At 40.8% G+C, this 22910-nt stretch overlaps 1 protein-coding gene across 7 annotated transcripts in view; it reads right to left on the reverse strand.

Annotated features, from left to right (window-relative positions):
* Positions 1-21777, reverse strand: part of CDC42BPA (CDC42 binding protein kinase alpha) — a 201204-nt gene extending 179427 nt beyond the window's left edge. For 6 of the 7 annotated variants that reach the window (XM_048508656.1, XM_048509047.1, XM_048508957.1 and 3 more), the window contains exon 1: positions 20150-21777. In XM_048508656.1, the coding sequence (XP_048364613.1) occupies positions 20150-20327 (178 nt within the window). In that variant the 5' untranslated portion in view covers positions 20328-21777. The remainder of the gene's footprint in view (positions 1-20149) is intronic. The other variant, XM_048508794.1, reaches the window with a different exon arrangement.
* Positions 21778-22910: the final 1133 nt, after the last annotated feature.

Here is a 22910-nt window from a genome sequence, read left to right on the forward strand (position 1 = left end):
ATCCATGAGTTATCTGATGTATTTCAGGTTTTAACGAAGAAATGTAATATTCTGTTGTGGGGTCACATGATTCCTTCTGTGATTCCTAATTACTGAATTACTTGCTTAAAAGATTTTTAGTTCTAAGAGCACAGATACTTCAATTTTCTCACCAACGTTCTGTGTTGGAACCTTTAGCTTCTCAGGATAATTCAGTGATTCTCAGCATTTTTTCTACTCTCTTGAAATGTTTGCATTCATCATGATACAACTGTGCTTCATCTATTACCTAAAACAATGTTTTCTCTGATTTTCTCCTCTAAAATTAAAATTGTGTTTTTGTTCATTGTAAAAGTTGCACCCAAAGACAATTTTTTCCCATAATGCTTCTGCTAATGAAGTTCCAGGTGGAATGCTAGGTCTCTTTTACAGGATTGGTGTTTCTTTTTCTCTTGTCTTCACACACTAGTAAAAATTCTACATGCAGCTATGGCTATTTTCTTACTAAAAGCAGTCAGAACATCCAGGGTTTCACTGCAGTAAATGTAATTTATTATTTTAAAAAGCTCCACTGGATCAGACCAAGGCCCATTGATGGCTAGGCATATGCTTTTGGACAACTTACTGCTAGGGCCAAGGGCAAAGTCCTCCCTTGCTGCATTAAGATTTCTATAGCTGATTATCGACCCCCAAATTTTCCAAGAACATACACTGGATTCTTAATAAATAAGAACTGTGAAATCTTTCACCACTCAGGAAACTGGCAATTTCTCTTTGGGAGGGAAGGAGCTGCTACAGCCTCATCCATCCAACATAAAACGGAAAGAAATGCCATTTAATGGGCCAATGCTGAAGAAGGAAGAACTACATCTAATATGACGATACCAATGTCTTCTCCCACCATTCTTCAGAAGCTTTTTAAGAACAGATGAGAAAACTGAAGATGAAGTCATCTTGACAGATCTGAGGATACTTGTATCAGGAGACTATAGAACCATGAACGGGCAACCTGTCTTTTTATAAACTTGAAAATTGTTTTTAATTTGCAGAAAACCTTGAAAACTTTAAAAAATACATGGGTTTTTTTTAAGAAATGATAAAAGAAGCACCTGTAGCTTTAAGATACAGATGCCCTCAGTCACCATTGCTAGACAACCACAACAGTCACACAATCTTAGTGTATCCTGCATCACAAGACCATCATGAAAATAAAATGGGACAGAACAATGTAAGCGGCTTTGGATACCTATTGTAAAAAATGGTGGCATATAAAAGTAGCAAATGAATTATAAACTTCTTGGTGGGTAAGAAGAGAAGGAAGCAGAGAAAAGTGAGGGTATAGGGGTTGCAAGGAGCAGGGAAAGAGAAAATAACTGGGAAGGGGAAAATGACATGCCACTTGCAAGTTCCTTCCCATATGTAAGACTATAAAAGGTGGTGTATGCTAATGATAGCTAGGTTTCATCATCTGTATTTTTATACTGGGGGGGGGGGGAATGGAGAAAAAGAGGTAGACTGGGAGATCTTACATAATCATGGACTGATATCAGGGACAATTAGTGCCTTAAACTGTCTATTGGCCCATCTCTAGATCTACTTGTTTGCTGTTCCTGTCCCTTTTTAGTAGTATATTCACAAGGCTAGACAATGGGTAATTATTAAATGCATGTAAAAATAAGTAATATGAGTATGAACAGGGCGGTCATCTCCCTTTCTGCTTGACAGGATGTAGCCTTTCTCATGAAAGTAAATTCTCAGAGCCCTACGGCTGCAGAACCCAATAATCAAATGTATGTAGAGTTCAAGATATTATTACTGCAATGGATTTAACCTTTGCATGAGAAATCTCACGCTGTGTTGCCTACTATACTTATTTGGGTGCTTCATTAAATGCTATTCCTTTGTGGAATGGTGGTTATTTGGTTTAGAAATAAACCTCTGTATTTTAATATGAAACTAGTATTATTATTTTTTGTTAAAAATGTGGCCTAAACATTTCTCAGCCACAGGATTTCCTGAGGTTTTGTTCTTCACCATGCAGTCACATAATAGACTGTATGTAACTTCCTGATTCAAGTCAACAGAAGTTGGCTGATGTCACAATAATAACATGAGGAAAAGATAGAATATCTTGGCAGGAGTAGTTTGCAACTGGTAGAAAACTCAAGGGAATTGTTTAAAAAATTCAACTTGGCTTTCTTTCATAATGCCAACGATAGCAAATAACATTTGTCAAACAAATACGATTGTTTAACAAATTCGAGTCGCTCTGGTAGGTGTTGTAAGTAGGGGCGTACATCATTTTTTCTGGCATTTTTCAGGATTTAATGGAAATTTTTTTAAAAAAGCCAAATCTCCATACCAACTCGAGGTGGAGGTTCAGCTTTTTTTGGATATTCAAAAATTCTCGGATCTATTAAACCCAAATCCAAAATATTCCAGCTGCCTCAAAACTCTACACGAAGATGGCAGGCACTGCAGAGCTGAACGGTGGAGAGGAGATTCCCCCCAAGTTTTCAAAAATACAGGCAGTGGGGCCAAAGCAGCCCAAATAGTGCCAAAAAAAAATCAGAATTATTCAGGATCGACTTTTCAGCTCCCTTAAATCACCACCATTTTTTCAGGATAAAATCCCCCTGAAAAAAATATTTACAGAACCACCAACTGTGGGGGGAAGGAGGCAGGCAACTCCTGCTCTTTTCCCTGCTCCTGCCTATCTAGCTGTCTGCAGTGAGGGCAGTCACGGAGCTACAAGGGGGCGGGGGGTGCGCTGTGTACCGGGCACACGCCTGAGGGGTGCGGAAAATAACCCCCAGGCCCCCCTTTCCCCGCTGTACAGTTCTCTCCTTTCCCACACTTACCTTTGTTCCTTTCCTTTCCCAGAATTAATTTCTTGTGGCTGCAGCAGGTTTGCAGTAAAAACAGCCTGAGGAACTATAGTTCCCAGGAGACCTTGGGGGTCACAAGGTCTCCTGGGAAGTATAGTTCTCATCAGCCCGTTTTTACTGTGAACAGGCCTTTTGCAGCCTGAAAAAGTTCTGAAAAAGGAAAGGAACTAAGGTAAGTGTGGGAAGTGAGGAACCAGGCTGGAAGATTAGAATGCTCACTTGACCCAGTTTCTACAAATTCAATGTCTGTTGTGACCACCAAATCAGATCAAACAACCTGTGGTTTCACCTACAAACTTTGGTGTAATCCCGGTTTGAAAAACAGATCTGTAGGTGAAAGAACAAATCAAATGTCATTGTTTTGACTCACTCAGACATCACAATAAATTGCCATTTCTTGAAAGCTACAAAGTTTTTCATCTCTATGTAAAGAGAGAAGAAAAAAAGAGAGGAAAGCGTTTGCAGGCACAAGATTGCAACTTTAAATTGGAATTACTATTTCACCAACCAGACATGCGTTGTGGGTGTGTAAAAAAGAATTAGAGTGCAATCCTATTCAGGGTTCATTCTTCTAAGCCTACTGACTTGGAAGGAAGGCAATGAAGGCAGAAAGGGAGAGCAAGAGAAAGAAAGAAAGAAAGAAAGAAAGAAAGAAAGAAAGAAAGAAAGAAAGAAAGAAAGAAAGAAAGAAAGAAAGAAAGAAAGAAAGAAAGAAAGAAAGAAAGAAAGAAAGAAAGAAAGAAAGAAAGAAAGAAAGAAAGAAAGAATTTCTTGGGAAAATGAGCATTATAGAAAAAATATTATATATTTCTCCAGAAGCTTCTCTTTAAGAAAACTGTTTCCATAAACTCTGCCAAACAGACCAAGCATGAGAATTAAAACAAAAGCATCTTTGTGTTACCTACTACAAGGATCATACGAAGATCCCTTTCAAATGAGGCCTAAACAGAATGACATATTTAGTCAAGAACTTTGTAGGGATGGAGGAAATAGCACAGCTGTTCCCCGCCAAAGTCAAGAATCCATGTCTTTCAGCACAGCTAAATCTAAGGCAAACTGGATAAAAATGTTTTTATCTCTGAACAACTGCCCTGTGGCATTTTCTGTCTGAAATGTTAAAGCTGAGATCTGTAGGAGTGTTAAGAACTATTTTAGGCAATAGCCTAGCAGCTACAGAAGCCATTCATGAATTTAGGCATAAGAACTAGCCTGCTGGATCAGACCAGAGTCCATCTAGTCCAGCATTCTGCTACTCGCAGTGGCCCACCAGGTGCCTTTGGGAGCTCACTTGCAGGATGTGAACGCAATGGCCTTCTGCTGCTGCTGCTGCTCCTGAGCACCTGGTCTGCTAAGGCATTTGCAATCTGAGATCAGGGAGGATCAAGATTGGTAGCCATAGATTGACTTCTCCTCCATAAATCTGTCCAAGCCCCTTTTAAAGCTATCCACGTTAGCGGCCATCACCACCTCCTGTGGCAGCATATTCCAAACACCAATCACACGTTGCGTGAAGAAGTGTTTCCTTTTATTAGTCCTCAGAATTCTGGTCCCCCCCCCAGCATTTCTAAATGTAATGCCCCCGGTTCTAGGTATTGTGGCAGGAGAGAAAAATTTCTCTGGCTGTCAACATTTTCTACCTCCCATGGCACTAATTTTATAGACTTCCAACTCATATCCCCCTCTCAGGACGCCTCTCCAAAACTAAAGAGTCCCAAACGCTGCAGCCTCTCCTCATAAGGGAAGGGTGCTCCCAACTCCTCTGGGCAACAGAAGTATTTTAAAACAAATTTGCTTAAAACTCTAAAAGCATTAAAACAGGTTTCCGAAACTAAGGCCAAAGAAGTTGGAGGAAATAGAAATAGGGCCCATTTATGTCACTATCAATGGATCAGGCCTTAAAATCCAGTGAAATAAAAAAGACATGGAGACAGGCAGCTCCTCAGATTTGTGTAAAGCAGTAGAGTCTCTGGCCTGCTCCTCTCCTGAAAAGCCCGGTGGAATAGCCTCCGCCTTTACAGGCCCTGCAGAACTCACCAAGGACCCGCAGGGCCCGGACAGCTGGAGGTAGGAGCATTCCACCAGGGCAGGGGGGCCAGAGTCTGTGAAGGTTCTGGGCTCCCGGCTCGAGGGCCAGCCCGTGACCATCGTGGGGCCAGGGGGGGTCACTAGCAGTTCTGCCGCCAAGCCAAACGAGCGGCCTATATGGGACATAAGGGGTGATGCGGTCCCGTAGGTATGAGGCCCCATGCCACGTAAGGCCTTAAAGGTCAATACCAGCACCTTGAAAACAATCCAGAACTCTAATTGGGAGCTACAGTGTAGACGGGCGTAGCACACAGGGGTGATAATGATCTTGAGTAATCACTTCACTCTGTCAAAAAGCCGAAGCCGCTGCATTCTGGGCCAGCTTCAAATCCTCTTCGGATCAATCGCAAGGGAAGTTGGCCTATGCGTAGAGCGAGTTACAGTAATCCAACCTTTGAGGTGGACTCGTCGCATGGATGACTATGGCCAGGTCAGGACTGGGAGAGATAGGGGATTTCTGTAGCCGCCTCGTGCCTGGCGAAGATGGAAAAACGCAACCCGGGTAACATGGGCCACCTGGCCCTCCATTGATAATGAAGAGTCCAGGCGGACTCTTTATATTTACACACTAATTTTAAGCTCAATCTATCAGTCTTACAATATGCCATGAAATGAAGTTCCAATTGAATGAAAAACTCATTGTAAGTATAAATTTCACAACCATATCAAAATAGTCAGTTAAAAGTATCAAGTGTCAAACAGTTCCACATATTTTCTTTTTTTTTTTGAAAAACTCCAAATATATCTGTGAAGCACCAGCAGCCTAGAACAACAACACCTTCCACTCGGTCCTGTTATAACATTCTGGAAAGAACTGATTGAATGCATCAACTTTGGAAAACGTTTTAGAAAGAGAATATTTACTTAATTACTGATTAATTAAAATATTTGTATTCCATCTCTCCCTATGACTCAAGGAGGTTTACAAATCCAACTACAATAAAATCCCAAATAAAGCTCTCTCCTTACCATTACATGAGTAATTAAATTGGCTCTTTGTTATCAGTTCCATACTCCTTAAATAACTGGTATTTAAATGCATTTACACTGAAACAATTATGCAAGATGGAACACACATTTGTAGCAGCAATTACTAATGAATCATATGCTGGAATTTTCAAATTTTAAATCTTCTAATGAATCCCAGCTAAGAGCTTCATCTACATAAGATGTAACTAGCTTTTTAATGCAGCTGGCCAACATTTACACTTAAAATGCGCAGCTCAGAAATTTCTGCACATTATGAAGTGCTGAAACTGATTTACCCTAAACAGCTCTTCAGAAGCATCGAATCCAACTCAAGCGTCAAGACCCTGTTAAGACCTGTTAACATTTCACCTTTTTCCTGGTTCTCGCCAGGAGCCTATGGGGTGGGCCAGGAGCAGATGGCAACGTGGGAAACTCTGGCTTGTTTTCTTTTGCTTTGGGCACACAGTAACTTTCTCAACCTCTGGGCCTGCCAGCACCTGCCTTTTCTCTGGTTTGACCTTGGAGACTGTACTGCTTGAGAATGCTGTTAGTGATTTCACCTGGCTGAGATCTAGAGGGTGGGGGCTGAAGAGATATTAACCAACAAATGTTACAGTGGAACACAGTTCCAGCAAAGCTGTTTGCTGTTCGGACGGTCCTATCAATAAACTGATTTCTGAGCCCAAGACTCTGGTTATCGCAGGAGTCGACAAATCCTGACATCATGCCACTTGCATCATTTGCTAATGAACCAAACAACCAAGAGAAATATTGAATAGCTTAAGGTAAGCACTCCAGTGTCAAAATAACCTGGGAAAGAATAATTTAGGACATGTTTTAATCATTTATTGAATTTCCAACTTGTTTATTACTAAAGGCTTTAAGAACTTACAAGCATCTCTAAAGCATACAAAAGCAGTCTAGGACAGCAGAGCATCATTAAATTTCTTCCACTGAATTTCATAAGAACTGCAAAATCTATTGTAATTTGCAAGGAAAAACAAGTGTCATCAAAACCATGCAAACACTCAAGTATTTAAATATGTCCTACACAGGTTTCTAAAGTGCTGAAGAAATTATGGTTTTGAAAATACAACTTGTTCTAAAAGCCTGATTTCCTTTCACAGTACATTGTTTTCTACTATTAAGTCACTCAAAATATATTAGCAATCCAGGATGTAATTTCCATGATCATTCTTACACTGAAGGACAAGCCTCAGAAAGGCCAAGAATCTAAATGAAATACACAAAGAATTTCTAAAATAATGTAACGTACTTCTGGATATCCTATATATGGAGGAAAAATTCAAAGGATCAAAAATCTAAGCTCCTATCACTTTTTATAATTTCCATGCTGTTCAGAGCCAGTGTGGGATAGTGGTTAGAGTAGCCAACCAGGGCCTGAGAGATCCAGACAAAGATTCCTGTTCTGCCATGGAAGCTTGCTAGGTGGCTTGAAGCTATTCATACACACACTCGACCTACCCTACCTCACAGGGTTGTTGTGAGGATAAAATGAAGAATAGGAGAACCGAGTAAGCCACTTTGGGACCCCCTAAAGGCAGGGTATAAATGAAGTAAATAAATACATTTTGTTGGTTCATGCAATAATAAGAGGGCTCCATAAAAAGGTGCTGTACTTCAAAATGAACCTTAACGAAAAAGGACCAATAGTTCTAAAATGAACAACTGTTCAAATGGCACAAGGTTTTATCAACATAAGCAAAACGTACGCCTGAAAAAGTAAATAATGATGGGTGTTTCTGAACCAACACCCCAGATCTTACTGTGTATTTAACTGTATGTCCTACATGGGCGGAAAATACTGGTTAATATACAGTAATGTATACAATAGGCACAAAGAGATTCCTTTCTGCCATATTTCCACAGCTACTAGCATATTATGAGGAAATGTTTACTTATTTCTACAGCACAGCTTGCTAAAATCCACCCATGTTCTAGCTTGTATCCCTCTCCATAGCAAAAATATATCAGATTCAAATTATTTTTAAATAGTATGTATTAAATGACTCCTATACTCAGTCATATCATACAGCAATTTTAAGATTCTAAATTTTGCCATATGATCAGATGGGAACTTGCATATGAGTAAGATTAAAGAAACTCTTCAAATACAGGACGTCTATTCTTCAGCTGCTAAGAATGCAGATGGTGCAACCAAACCCAACGAATCCATTGTTTTTTCAGTGATTCCTCCTTACACCTCACAAATTAAGGGGTCACCTGCACTGAGACTAGTACGACTTGACACTGAAATAGCTGTTAGCAATAGCCATTTCTAAGTACCTTATCACTCCATGAAAAGCACAATATTGACCCTCTCCCCATGTTGGCTCTTGAACAGCAAATAACCCACTGTTTCTTGAGATAAAAAACTATTAATATATTTCAAGTGTGCAGGTAGTAGTAATCATCTTGTTAACTCAGAGGTAGAGATATCAACATTTCTGGATATTTTGAAATCACAGTGAAAAACCTTTTTTTCATTTTGTCAGAAAGAAATGAAATTTTTTGGGGAAAAAACCCCTGACATATATGCAAGATTTACTGTCCTATGAAACATGAACTAATTTTATTGCTTTAAATCAAATAATGCACCATTTTTAACCTACAGGATATAAAATTGCAATATATATTTCTAGAAATTAAAAGTTATAAATGTTTTCTACAAGTCAAGTACACCCAGAACTTCAGAGAAAACTGTAACAGTATGTAATCTCAGCACAGGTTCCGTAATTTTTGATGTCTGGTTAGAGAGAGCTCAGTTTTCAGTGAAACTTTCATAGTTTTCTTCTGAGACTTTGGTGCAGTTTCTGACCCACCTACTTTTCATCTTTTTTTCCCTTCCAGCAAGGTAGGGTAACAAGCTAGTAGCTACCTTATCTGTGGGATATATGCATCACACCAGTTTTAGGAAGAAGTGAAAAGATCAGCCACAAGGCTGAGAAACAGTGAAAGCCCTGCATGCTCTCCTTAGGAAGATTACCAGTAGGTATCCTTCTAGATGCAGAAATGCATTTTGGATTAAGAGCTGTAGATGCCTATCTAGTCTTTAAAAACATTTCACTCATTCTAAACAGAAAATGTTTCTCACAGGGTTTTTTAAGTACTTCCCCAAATTTCAATTATTCCATCAGAAAAACACGGGGGGAAAGATCTCTGAGAAAAAAGGGGGGAAACACACCTCCCCATTTTTTCCTGGGCATTCACATCTTTACCCACAAGGACTGTGAAATTTGTGTTGGGCTTTTCTCTAATCGCACACAGAGATCTCATATAGTATAGCTGTTAAGGGCCTGGACTAGGACCTGGAAATCCCAGCTTCAGATCCCCACTCACGTAACAGAAGCTTGATGGGTGACCTTGGGCCAGTCACCCACTCTTAGCCAGACTCCTGGCTGGTATTTGGATGGGAGACCTCTGAGGAATACTAGGGTCATGACAAGGCAGTATGCAATAGCATACCACCTCCAAACATCACTTGTCTATAGGATTGCCCTAAACCAGATGGATGTCTTGATGGCAAAAAACAAATCACACACAATTACTGCAAGGGACCGCTTTTCTGTATCACCAAAATCCTACCGATGTGAGCAACAAATGCAAAAAAACTGGGTTCAAACTGATTCTGAAACCAAGTCAACTAGGAAGCTAGAAAACATCAGGAGCCTTACAAGGTAATTCACCCAAAATTAACACTTCTGATTTAATCACATAGTCAAGATATAATCCTTAAAAAACTGGAAGTCACAACTTTGTGTAACCCTTCATTTCATCTCAGGATGAATGACCACATAAAATAATAATAGGGTTGGTATTCCAGTTGGGAAGATTCATGTTTCCAACATAAAATTTCATAAGAAAGTTTGATATGGTGAATTACTGAATACCTGGAACATTTAGACAGGCATTGTGTCTGAAATTACTGCAATGGCCCCAGACAAATAGGTATTCTGTCTATTACAGCCCTCTTCTACAGTAATACTATTGGCCTATCTTCCAGAGTTAACCTACACTGCAAATTCATATCAGAAAACATTTTAAGGAGCCCATGTATATCCAGTCTAGGAGACTGAACTGTGATCCAAAAAGTCTGTGCTTCACATCTATCCTCTTCCACAAACATAAATTCTTACATTATATTGATTATGTAATAGTTTAGTGAACAGTGTTCCTATTTACATTGAGAAACACTGAAACACAGCAGTAAGTCCCCATGATTCAGTGCATACATACTTCAGATATCTTACACAGGAATAACAGTAAGCCCAACCAGATTATGAAAACCAGCACCTCTCTCTATGCAAATTAAGCTCTGATCCCTCCAGCAAATCACAACCAGGGGATACGTTTGTACAGGTGTCTTCTAAAGTCTGATTTTCACTGAATCCATAGTTTCTTTCCCACAGTTCTCCAGTGTCCTTGTCGTTATAGGAAAGCTCTTCACGCCTATTATCTTGCTTTATTTTGCGCCAATGAGTCTGTTTTCAGCAGAGCTGAGAAACAGGGAAAAGATGCTTCTTGAGAATACTCCGAGTGCCTTTGCCTTGTCATTAAATAATTACAGGGATCTCCCTCACCACACATTTAGAATGCAGGAGTAGAATGCCTCAAAGCACAACATTAAGCAAAGGTATCTACCCTGAGTGCTAAGCCTTCCTCTCCCACTCTGCCTTCCTCCTCACCACCCCATAGTTTCCTCCTGCTAGTAGCAAAGGCATTTTCTAAAAGAAGAGTTATCACAGAAGAGAATTTTCCTGTTTTATACTGTGTGCAGGCACAGAAAGCTATTTCTTCCATCTCCTAACCCTGGCTGACCTCGTAAGTAGGAGCTAGTCAACACCCAAACTATCCAATTTATATTCAACACAAAGACCTCTATACTGAACAATACATTTGGAGAGGAAAAAAAATCAACACATGTTACTCCAAAGAACAATGTCTTCGTGACAACTTATGAAATCAGCTATGGAATCAAAAGGTATAATTTTTTAAGAGACGCCCACCATTTTTAGGCAACACAAAAAGCAGAAGCATATCAACAGCTAAACAAAATGATTCTTTATGATTACTGTCCCATGCTCCAGCAGCCATAGGAAAGTATAGCATATGCCATGGGTTCATATCCTTTTTGAGCCAACAGGCACATTTGCAATTCTGACATAGCACAGTGGGCACAGCAACAAAACAGAAGTATTAAATGGCCACCACAAGAGGAGGAGCCAGCCACAAAATGATTGCCACGGCTTAACTTCAGTAACACAGAACAGTCCTTGTGTTATGGTGGCATCTTCTACCAAGGAAACATTTTTTTAAAAAAATCTGGACAAATCCAACAAATTCCTTTCTAAATAGAATCCTTTCCTAAGTAAAGGGGCTACTCTTAACCTGGTCAGCAGAATTCCACTACTTATAGGGAACACTCCTTTGAGCAATCTGTGAAGAAAAGTGTAGGTGGGCACCATGGAAAAGTGTAGGTGGGCACCACATTGGGGACCTCTGGTGTATGTGATAAAAATGCAAAAAAACCAACAACCCACAACTGTTGATTTAAAATTAGGGTGCTTTGATCTCAGTTTGCGAAACCTGCACACTGTTGACTAAAAGCATTCCAAGCTGTTGGTTGGTGAGAGAATGGGCAAATAATAAAGAACAACCTCTTATTCTCTCTTAAATCTACTAATATATGACTACTTTCAATCATCTGTGTATAACTGTGTGGAAGGAAATGTGTAATTATTGAAACTAGGAGCCCACGTTAACATATGTTACTTCACAGATCATCTATTTCATATTTCCACTTTCATACTTTACCTTTCCTGGCTAATTAGCTAACTGGAAAACTATATTTATGCCCAATTGTAGACACAATTTCTCAGTTTCTGACATCAGTATACTTCAGCGTACAGCTCAGTACCCATGGCTCACTATTATTTGGTTATACTGTAAATGCATATGAAATGTTTAGCTGTAGCTGCAGAACCACTTTGACAGAGCCCTGAATGAAATTCAATTTTGGTTATTCTGGGCTAATGAATTCAAGGTGGTCCTATATGATATGCTTAAGAAACACATTCTATATAAGTCTTACATTTTTATGGAGAACCATTTTACTGCGCTGTATTGCTTAGTACATGATTACATTATTGAATATTTTATTCATTCCATAAGAAAATGCACATCAAAAATAACATGTGAACCTTGCAAACAAGGTACCAGACTGACATTTGAACTTCAGAAATCTGTTCATCCTAGTTAGTTACCTAATCATAGCATAAGGTTTATTACATAGCTGGTGAAGTCATGTAGAGACATCTACTATTTTGATTGCTTCTGAACAAAAACATACTAAAGTTTTCAGTTTGGAACAGAAGTCATTCCTAAAATGCTTATACCGTATATACTTGTGTATAAGTCGACCCGCATATAAGTCGAGGCACCTAATTTTACCACAAAAAACTGGAAAAACTTATTGAGGGTGAGAAATGCAGCAGCTACTAGTAAATTTCAAAAATAAAAATAGATACCAATAAAATTACATTGATTGAGGCATCAGTAGGTTAAATGTTTTTGAATATTTATTTCAAAGAAAAACAGTAAAATCCATAGCCTCTTGTATGCAGTGGAAAAGAGGGTCAACAAAACAACAATATGGTCTCCCCACACAATAACTTTTAAAAGTACAAAAAACCGAATTAGCTCAACCAGAAAGCAAACCAAGCTAAAACACAAGAGTCAAAATCCTTCAAAACTGGATTGTTGGTCAGGGGAGGAATGTTTATGTTAGCAGACACAACATTTCAGAGTATCTTTAAGAGACCCTCCTGATGATACCACCCAGGTTCGGTGAAGTTTGGTTCTATGGGTCCAAAGTTATGGACCCTCAAACTTTAGCCCCATCTACTATTAGCTCCCATTGGAAACAATGGGGGATGGGGCACCCACTTTGGGGATCCATAACTTTGGACCCCCTAAACCAAACACGTTCTACCAAACCTGGCTGGTACTCAGAAAGAGATTATCCTGATGATACCTCACCCAGGTTTAGTGAAGTTTATTCCAAGGGGTCCAAAGTTATGGACCCTCAAAATATAGCCCCATCTACTATTAGATCCATTGGAAACAATGGGGGATGGGGCACCCCCTTTGTGGGTCCATAACTTTGGACCCCCTGAACCAAAACTTTTACTTCGCAAATCCTATGGTGAAACTTCTTTTGTGCCATGCTAGTATAAAACTGGGCGCCTCCCCTAAAGCAACCTGGACAAAAATAAAAACACGAAAATATTTTTTAAAAATACACCTGACTCACGTATAAGTTGAGGGGGGCTTTTTCAGCACAAAAAATGTGCTGAAAAATTCGAATTATATGTGAGTATATACGGTAAATGAAAGGTTATATACTTCTGACCTGCTCCAATCATAGTTGTAGACCTTTGTAATTATAATAATCTATCCCAACCCTCTAAGCCGTGCACACATTTTGACTACACTATGTAGCCTGTCAACAACTGAACTAAGCATATTTATTCAACCACACAACCTTTATTAGGCATTTAAAATAGAGTGTAATATTTATTCATACAACTGAACTTTTAAAAAATAGGCTGAACTTCTACTTTCCCAGTCTAAAAGCAAAGATGGTATTAAAATAACTTTTTATCCCAGTGTCTAAGAAATTGCCATTCTAAATATATGTTCTCAGGGGTTCACGCTGGGAACAGGAGAAGGCAAAATTGTATTTTAAAACCGTGCTGCTTTGAAACTTTCCTTAAAAAAACTGTTGCATAAATCTAATTAAATAAACCAGTAAAAAAAATAACATTCTACCTGCCACCAATAAGAAGAAAAAAAATCCTATCTGAAAAATTCTATATATGGATATCATACACACAAACCAAATGCTTCCATTGGTATAATTGTATATGGTTGCTTCCACATGGGGGGGGGATTCCAATTTTGTTCTTATTGTCACTGTGAATGCTTCTGTAAGGGTTTTCCCCTGTGCCTTCCTTTCAAATCTGCCATTTCCAACCCATCCATACCCAGCTTCAAAATTGTTCTCTGCCTCAATGTTACATCAGTAGTTTCACATGAAACTGACAAAGTTCATTCAACAGAGGCGTACCTAGGCAAACCTGAGCCCCGGGGCAAAACCTGAGTTTGGTGCCCCCTCCCCCCCACCGCCATGGGCGGCCAGCTCCACAGGCCGCAGCAACAAGTCCACACCGCCGGACAGGAGGCGGTGGAAGCGAGCGGCGGCCTCACAGTTCTCAGAGCGCCGCTGGAGGGAAGGCAATATGGTATAGCCCAACTTTGACATTATCTTGGAAGTTAAGAAAGGTCAGTACTTGAGAGACCACCAAGGAAGACTCTGCAAAGGGTGGCAATGGCAAACCTCCTCTCCTTCTGACTTGCCTTGAAAGCCTCTTGCTGGGATTGTCACATCCAAGTCATAATGTAGCACAGTATAGTATACAAGAGCAAGTGTGGTATAGTGGTTACAGTGTTGGACTAGGATCTGTAAAATGCAGGTTTGAATCCCCACTAGGAGACAAACAAAGTACACATTCAGGTGATTAATTAGTTCAATCCAGGTTCCCTGCAGCAGATACATAGCAATTTACTTTGTTTTAGCAGTTTTCCACAAGATGTGACTTGAAGCGGTGTACTGGATTTTGCCTAACATGAGGTTACTTTGCTGCGCTTCATGTCAACTGGAAAACAACATTAACTCTTCCCAAAAGTTGCCAACTGAATGTTCTTATTATTTGTTATGGGTTCCAAATCCTCTTTTCACATCAAACTTCTAGAAAATCAGGCACGCCGGTTCTGTTTTAGCAGAAGTAAAAAATAAATAGCCTGCTATCTGAAACACGGCAAGGAGCATTTCAGATCCCAAGGCAAAAAGCAAAACGTGGCGAGGGAGAGAGCATTCTGTTGAAATGATCAGGAAAAAGGAACTTCAACACGCAGAGGCGCTAACAGAGTTTGCAATGTTCCCGAGCAAACACTCACAACGTTCACCATAGCAAGTGCCTTTCTTCCTGTTTTCCCTCCAACAAACACAGGTGCGATCCCAGAAATAGGACTCGGACCAGCCCTTGGCTTTCTACCTCTGCAGCAGATCTCCAGTTCTTCCTTCCCTCCGGGACAAGCAGTCCCCGGTCGGAAAGAGGTGGAAGGCGGACTCCCGCATTAACGGAAACAACTTTTCTTTGAAACACTTTGCGCTAGTTGGGAGCGGCTGCCTGATCACGGAACTCGGAGTTCGCCGCATGGTTTTTAAAGGGTCCATTTTTTGATTAATCCCGAAATAACACAGTATAAAGCAGTTCCCTTTGCTCGCCCCCCCCCCCCCGCAGGCAACCGCCCAGCCCAGTGCCATATCCTCTCCGGCTGACCTGGGCTTCCCTCCGCGCTCCGTCTTCTGGGGGAGAGGGAAAGAGACGACCTCCTTGCAGATTAAGAGAGGGGCAAGGAGAAGAGCGACGGAGCCGCTGTCGGACTGTTCCCACTCCAGGCGGGTCTCCTCCAAGTGCCACCGTGCGCCGTCCAAGGACCGCGCAGCAGAGGGCAACCCCGACCAGAGAGGAAGAGGGTGGGCCGGCCCGGCTGGCAGAGGCGGCAGCATGTTGTGAGGGATCCCCAGGGGGAGGTTGGCGGCGGCGGCTGCTGCTCTGGGGCGGGGGCCTGAGTGGCTGTTGGCCAGGCAGGCCTTGAGGAAGTGGCTCGGGCGGCGCCGCGGCGGCATGATGTGGGGGACGGGGGTGGCGGCAGCGGCTGCTCCAGGGTAGGGGCTGTGAGTGGCCGTTGGCCAGGCAGGCCTCAGGGGACTGGAGTGATCCTTGCGCTGCCTTCTGGGCCAAGGGGCTGGCTGGCCGGGCAGGGAAAAATGGTGGGCGGGGTCAGGGCAGCCGCGCTGAACTGCGGAGGCAGAGCTCTCCCCCATCCAGAGTTTGACTTCCGGTTAGCCGGCTGGGCGGGTGGCCGGGTCCAGAGTGGGCGGGGCCGCTCGGACATTTTTGTCGCCCCCCCACGTGACCTATGATTGCTACGCCCAAGGCAGCTGCCTCTTCTGCCCTATGGGTGGTCCGCCTCTGTCATTCAATCAACCATGCTAGTTTGTATATGTGCATAAAAATTAAGATTGCAAGTTCTATGTGAAATTGACAAAGCTGATCCAATCTATCATGCAAGTTTGTATCTCTGCCTCAACATGACATTCCTAGTTTGATATGACAAAGAGATTTTTTAAAAAAATCTTTCCTAAAAAGTAGGAGGAGAGGGAGGAGAAAATGGTTGAAGGTTGGGCAATTACACAGGACATAAGTAAGGGAAAGGCGTTTGCAAAAAACAGATGCTAAAATAAAACTAATGAAAAAAGTACCATTACCTGAAGAAACAGAAACAAGTAGCCCACTCCTCTCTCACAAACAAACATATTTTTCAGCCAAATTAGAGATGCAGTACCACACAATCCTTACTGCAGCAGTCCTTCGTCAATTTCATCCTGCAAGAGCAACTTCTATTGTCAAATTTCACTCACACCTAACTGGAGACATAGTGTATCTTCATCTTAATGTTACATTGTCATTCACACTGAAATTGATAAAGCTGATACAATTGACCTGACTTGTGTCTTTGCCCTAATGTTACATCACTAATGAGAAATGACAAAGAAAAAAATATTTTTAATTCCTCTTGAAAATAGATGAGGAAAAATGGCTGAAAGGGAGATTGGGTGACTACATGGAGCATGGATAAGAGCCAGGTGCTTGATGGGCAGAGAAATAAAGACTGTTTCAACATAATTGCATACTCAAGAGAAGTTGGCTCAGAAACCGATTGAAAAAATATTGCAGTAAAGGTGCTCAGGAAAACAATGCAGGAAAAACATTTCTGGAACCAAATGGGGGGAAAACATAATTAATTTGGCAGCAAAACATGACAAAAACAAACTTGCGTGAAAATGGCCATTGTGCCAAAGTCCTATTTAAAAATGCAATTTGTGGCTGAATATGGAACAAGAGCTCTATAAGCAGGCAACCTATGTGACTGTATGAGTAATTCAGGGAAGTTTCTATATTATTACTGAAAGAAAATAACACAACACCTTATAGTTAGTATTGTAGTAATTCCTAACCAGGGGCATAAAACTCAACACAGTGGTTAAGAGGGCTAGTTACTATGGTGATTCTCTGCCATACTGATGAGTTAGTACAACATAAAGACTAACAAACTGAACAGCTTACCAAGAAATCCCTAGTTCAAATCTCATCTTGCTAGGAACTCAACCAAACCACTTTCTCTCTGCCTCAGTTCCCTCCCTCATCTACAATACAGAAATAATCATATGAACTAAAACAGAAGGTTCCTGCAAGGGATACTACAACAAGTAAGTACTTTAACACTTTCAAGCACTGCAAGCAAATTAATAACAATAATAAGACATGTAAAATACTTCCCTTTGAATTAAACGTGACTTGCAAATTAAAGAGGGTTTAGTGCTGCAGCCTTAAAGGCTTTTTAAAGTGCCAGACAAAATTTGTGTCATTTGTAAAGTGTGTGCAACAGCTGTGTAGTGGCTTAGTTTCACTAGTTCTCCCCTAGCGAAGACCAGTGCAATGACTGGTGATATTTTTATTTATATTTTATGGTTTTTTAAGCCACCCTTTCATGGAAAGCAGGTTACATATCTAGATAAATAAGTATAGTATAGTTTGTATTTACAGCCCTATGGGGTTTCCTTTAAGGAAAACATTTCTGCATTATTGTACAATTATATATCTGATAAGACACTTTTAATATTTTGCTCCCTGCTCTATTCCTTCTAATCCTTCTTATCCTGTCCTGCATTACCTCCTCCAGGGTCACTAGCGCCAGTGACAACGGATGCTGTTCTACAAAAGGAGGACAACATGCTTTGCATTCTCAAATCTTTCCAGCTGGCAGGCTCCAGTTGCTGCTAGGAAAGGATCTCCTTATTCTGCCTCTTAAGTACAATTGGCCCAGTGCAGTGTAAAACCAGTCATGTCCACATGGAATATATTCACAGAAACATAGTGGGTTCAATATGAGATTGCAGTGGATTTTGAAGATTTCTAATGTTTAAGTGTGACAGACAACATATGTATATCTTCAATTATCTTTTCACAGTCTTTGAAAACAGAACTACCACCATACTAAGGACACTCTCCTGGAAATAAGACCCACTGAACAAACGTGAGTAGGAGTAAATCTCCTTAGGATTGCTATCAACGATTCTGAATACAATATATTCCATGAACAAATGCAAGAACATTATTTTTAAAAAAGATAAATAATGTTAATTCCAAGATAACCTGTCACTTCTGTTTCACATAACTCTCTCAATTATGAACACAATAACATAATTACCCAGTGATTTCAATATCTGTGTAGCCTTAAAATCTTTAATTACAAAACTAATACAACTCCAACATGGTTTAGGAAAAATTAAAGAAAACATTGTTTAGACAATAACTGTTAGTATATTTTAAACGAATGCAAGTATAACATGTAAAGTCCCTGGAATGGTTAACTTACCAAAACACAGTAAAATATGCAAATATTATGCAGGTTTCTCATTTCCCACTGAAAACCAGTTCCTAAATTCCTTTAGCCTCAGGAGTTTAGAACTGTGCCATAAATATTAATTCTGCCATACCCAGGGTTAAATTGTCAAGGATTTGTAAAAGATTATTATTAACATTGAGGGGACTTGATGCTATGAAATTAAAAAAAGAAAAGAAACAAAAAGGAGACTTAACTCACAATGGTGTAAAAGTAACATGAAAATCTTGCCAACTGAAAAAAATAAATGAAGTGCTTTATAAGGCATCCTTCACCTGAATCTCAAAAGCACTTTACAAGTATTTCACAAAAGTTCCAAGGAAACATTCCTCCCCACAACCCAACCCAACTATTCAGCTGGAGAAAGATGACAAACACAAAGGCAATTCCAAGTCATACTTCAACAGTAAGAAAACTGAACAAAATTCATGTTTCCTGTATGTCCAGCTCTAGACTACTGGGTGGGCTGACGCAAGTCTTATAAGCTCTATTCACAGTCACCGGTTTTTAAGCACATAATAAAAACTTAGGTTTTGAAGGTAAAATTCAGGTTGCTTAAGAGTGATTCTACAAAACCATTTTATGTGTACAGTCCCAAAGAATCCATCATGCAAGTTAATTGAGGACCAGTCGTGGGAGGGAAGGCTTTAGACCTCATTCCTTACATAAATCCCCATAGGGCCTTGCTCTCTTACAATCTCTTTTCAAGGCCTCTTGACACATATATTTGCTCAGTATACACTGAGAGAATGAAACATATGCTTTAAATGTATTCTTATTCTCACAAATGATTGGTAATTTGCTTCATCAATACCAATCTGTTTTTATTAAAGTCATATTCATATAAAGTGTGCTTACTTTATATGCTATAAATTATCATTTAAGCAGCAGTATTAGAAAAAATATTTCTCATTAGAGACTGCCTAATTTCATTCATACTAGAAGATACCGGTTCAATACTGTTCTCTTGTGACTTCACCTCCAGTGTTCTATCTACTGTAGAAGGAAATAAACAACCAGATTTGACATGATGCCAACATTGTTCAATTACCAATTATTATTTGCCCCACTCATGAACACCTTTCAATACTGTTCTCACAATGGGAAAGGCAAGTTTGTCTACCTAGTTTATAGTTTCAGTTATTTTAGGCAATTCAAGAATCTCAGGATACACTTCACCTTCTGTCCCTGCACTTCCCTGATTTTTAGTTATTTCAAATATTTCTTAACATCCTTGATAAGCAGCACACATTTTCACCATTTCCCAATGCACAAAGCTACACTGCTATCAGGGCAGGCCGGACAGTGTACTGCTGTCATCTCTTTATCCACACTCCTTTCAACTTCTGGGCCTAAAAGGTCATGCACATTTACGCTGACATTGTCAAGACTGAGAGGATTTCTCATCCCCTGAGAAACTTCTATCTAGGAGTCCTGATGTAAAAATATGGCCATACTCCTGTTTAAAATGGCAAAATAGACATAACTGGCCCCAGTAATATGAACTAAAACAATGCTGTTTATAAGCATATGCCAGTTAAACAAAAATCATACCAAAACAATTGAAAGTAGACAGGATTATACAATCATGAAGCATGAAGGATCAGACTTACCCCATTCTAGATACTCCAGAATATTCTTTTCCCTCCGCAAGGGTGAATTACTACATTCATCATAAAGGCAGATGAGTATATCCAGCAAGGTTTCCACACTAAAGCATTGCCCATTTGTCTGAGTTGGACCATCCAAAAAAAACTGTTCCAACTGTCTCAAGCGCACTTCTCCAGACATGGTTGCTTCAGTTTTTTAAGGGAACTCCTCTCTTTATTGTTATTTGAAAAATCTAAAACTTTAAAATGTATTACAGTTTCTAAAAAGTATTTTAAAAAGTCAGTGTTTCAGTGAATGCATTGAACGTATAATCCATCTCAGAATTCCCAGCTGAAAACTGTATCTTGGTCAGTCTTTCCACACACATATATAATATATACAGAATATTAAAGAAAAATAATTACCCTAAAAATCTCTTTTAATACATTTAAAAGAACAGAAAATATATACTTTATACATTTAAATAATAATAATATTAATTAAAAAAGGAAGTCAACCCAGGACTTGAACCTCACTCTTCTCTCATATATAGACAGATTTTTAAAAGGTCTCCTCCTTCATTCAAAATTCAGATCATGCAACATAACCCCCGAAATGAATCCTGCTGCATCATTAAAGTGTAAAATCCCCATTCAATTTGCATCAGCAATTCACTTTCAAGGAAAGAGCAGCAAAAAGAAAGGTATATGAAGAGGGTGGGCAAAAAATAAAATGCATAGGATTTGGAAGGTACAGAGCTGGAAGATATCCGCCACTGCCACCTCCATCGCCACCTTCTCCTCTTCCTCTTCCTCCTCCACCCCCACCCCCTATTCCTCCACCCCCTCCTCCTCCACCACCACCACCACCACCCCTCCTTGGAAAATGCATCAGTGGCAATTCTTCAGAGAGTGGGGGTGGGGAGAAGAGAAGGGGGAAGGAAAAGTCCCCAGAAAATGCCCTTCCTCAGGGCTGGTTGCAAAAGGCTCGATCTTCCTTCCTTCCTTAGTCTTCTATTAAAGCTTTTCAGCTATCCAAAAATAAACGTGAAGTCTTCATTTTCTTCAAACCCTTCCCCCCAGTACACTGGGAGGAAAGCTCGTGGAGGGGAAACAATATTCGCCCCCCCCGTAAATACCCTCCGTTTGCCCAGGTCGGCTACTAATCCTCGCCAATCCTTCCCGTGTCGATGCGTATCCTCTGGCTCCTGCTTGGTCTTGGGGCACAGGGTGACTCAGGCCGTCAGGACTGTCCAGCCTCTCTCTCTCTCTCTTTTACTCCTCTCCCTTCTTATCGAGGATGCTACTGGTGGTGTTGCTCCTTTTTTCAAAGTCAAGGGATAAAGAGATGCTGCCCCTGCTTTCAGTTCACCGTTTTCAGGGCATCTCCTTCAGGTGAGGGTGAAAGCCCGGAGCCCGCCGTCCTGTTGCGACGCTTCTTCGTCCTTTCCTCTCCGTCCTCCTTTCGCTCGCCCCACTTTCCCCCTCACCGTTGCTCTTCACACACAGGCTCCCGCAGCCACTAAAGTCTCAGGATCCAACATGGCGGCCTCTTTGCCCCCTCCCTCTCTGCCTCCCCGGCAACAGAGCGAGCAGAGCTGCAGCAGAGGCTGGGAAGGAAAGAGGGAGGGGAGCTCTCCCTCCCGCCCTCGCGCGCGCGCCGCAAGAGATGCTTCCACGGCGGCGGCCGCTCGCGCAGCACGGAATGCAGGGATACAGGCGGACCAAGGGGCGGGGCGAACAGCGCGGACACGCCCTGCGGGCTACTGCAGGACCAGGTTGCTAAGCAGAGTGGGAAGCTTCTCTCGCTAGCCTTGCGCTCCTCCCGCCGCCTCTCTAAATCGGCTATCCCGAAGGACCGCCTGCCCGGTGTTTGTGGGCTCATACATGTCGTCTGTCTCTCACATATAAGCAAGAATGTTCTGACCCACCCCCAACAACACAGTTTTGGCTCCCAGCTAGCAGTCTTACCTGCTAAAACGGAACATGCTGGGTTGTTGTTTTTTTGCCGGCGGGTGTGTGTGTGTGTGGACCACATCCACAAACCTGGGATCAAAAGACGCATTATTTAAAAATGCTCTGTCATTCCATGTCCCTGGAAAGATTTAAAACGGAAATACACTGGCGGAAAGGGGAATACAAATAAAACGAGAACGTGATATTGGAACTAACTCCTCACAATCAAATTGCTATGTTCTTTTACATTTATTATTGTTGTTCTCATGTTATGTCAGTGTTATATTCAGGATCGATGTGGACAGCTTATTTGCAAACTGTCAAGATCTCTGCTGGAAATGTACTGGCAAAATAATGAGAGGCCTGCCTCACTGGTTTGGCACTCCTACCCCAAGGAAATTCCCTCAGCATATTCATTGTGGGGGAATCTTTTAAAAATAATTTCCTTGTCTAGAACTCCAGTATTTTTGTTTCCAGATTTAGTTACTGCATCACCCTAGCCAGTTTCATAGATGTATTCACCAGTGGGGGAAGAGAGTAACTTCTAACCTAAAGAAAAACAAGAATCTATTAATACAGGCCACTATTTCTAAATTATTTATTTATTTATTTATTTTGTACTTCCTATCTTACAGGACTCAAAGTGGCTTTAAAAATTCCCACTTTTAGAATTAATTCCATAAATATGCGTGGAAACATTTTCTTTCATCTTTTCACATTCCTGTCAATACCCAAAGCTGTAGCTAGGGCTTAAGCAAGGTCCTTATCACTGCTTCCCAACAGATTTTGTACATACGGTAACTTAAATATAAGAAGGTAATGAACCTTC

This window comes from Sphaerodactylus townsendi, linkage group LG01 (assembly GCF_021028975.2).
Source record: "Sphaerodactylus townsendi isolate TG3544 linkage group LG01, MPM_Stown_v2.3, whole genome shotgun sequence".
Taxonomy (NCBI): domain Eukaryota; kingdom Metazoa; phylum Chordata; class Lepidosauria; order Squamata; family Sphaerodactylidae; genus Sphaerodactylus; species Sphaerodactylus townsendi.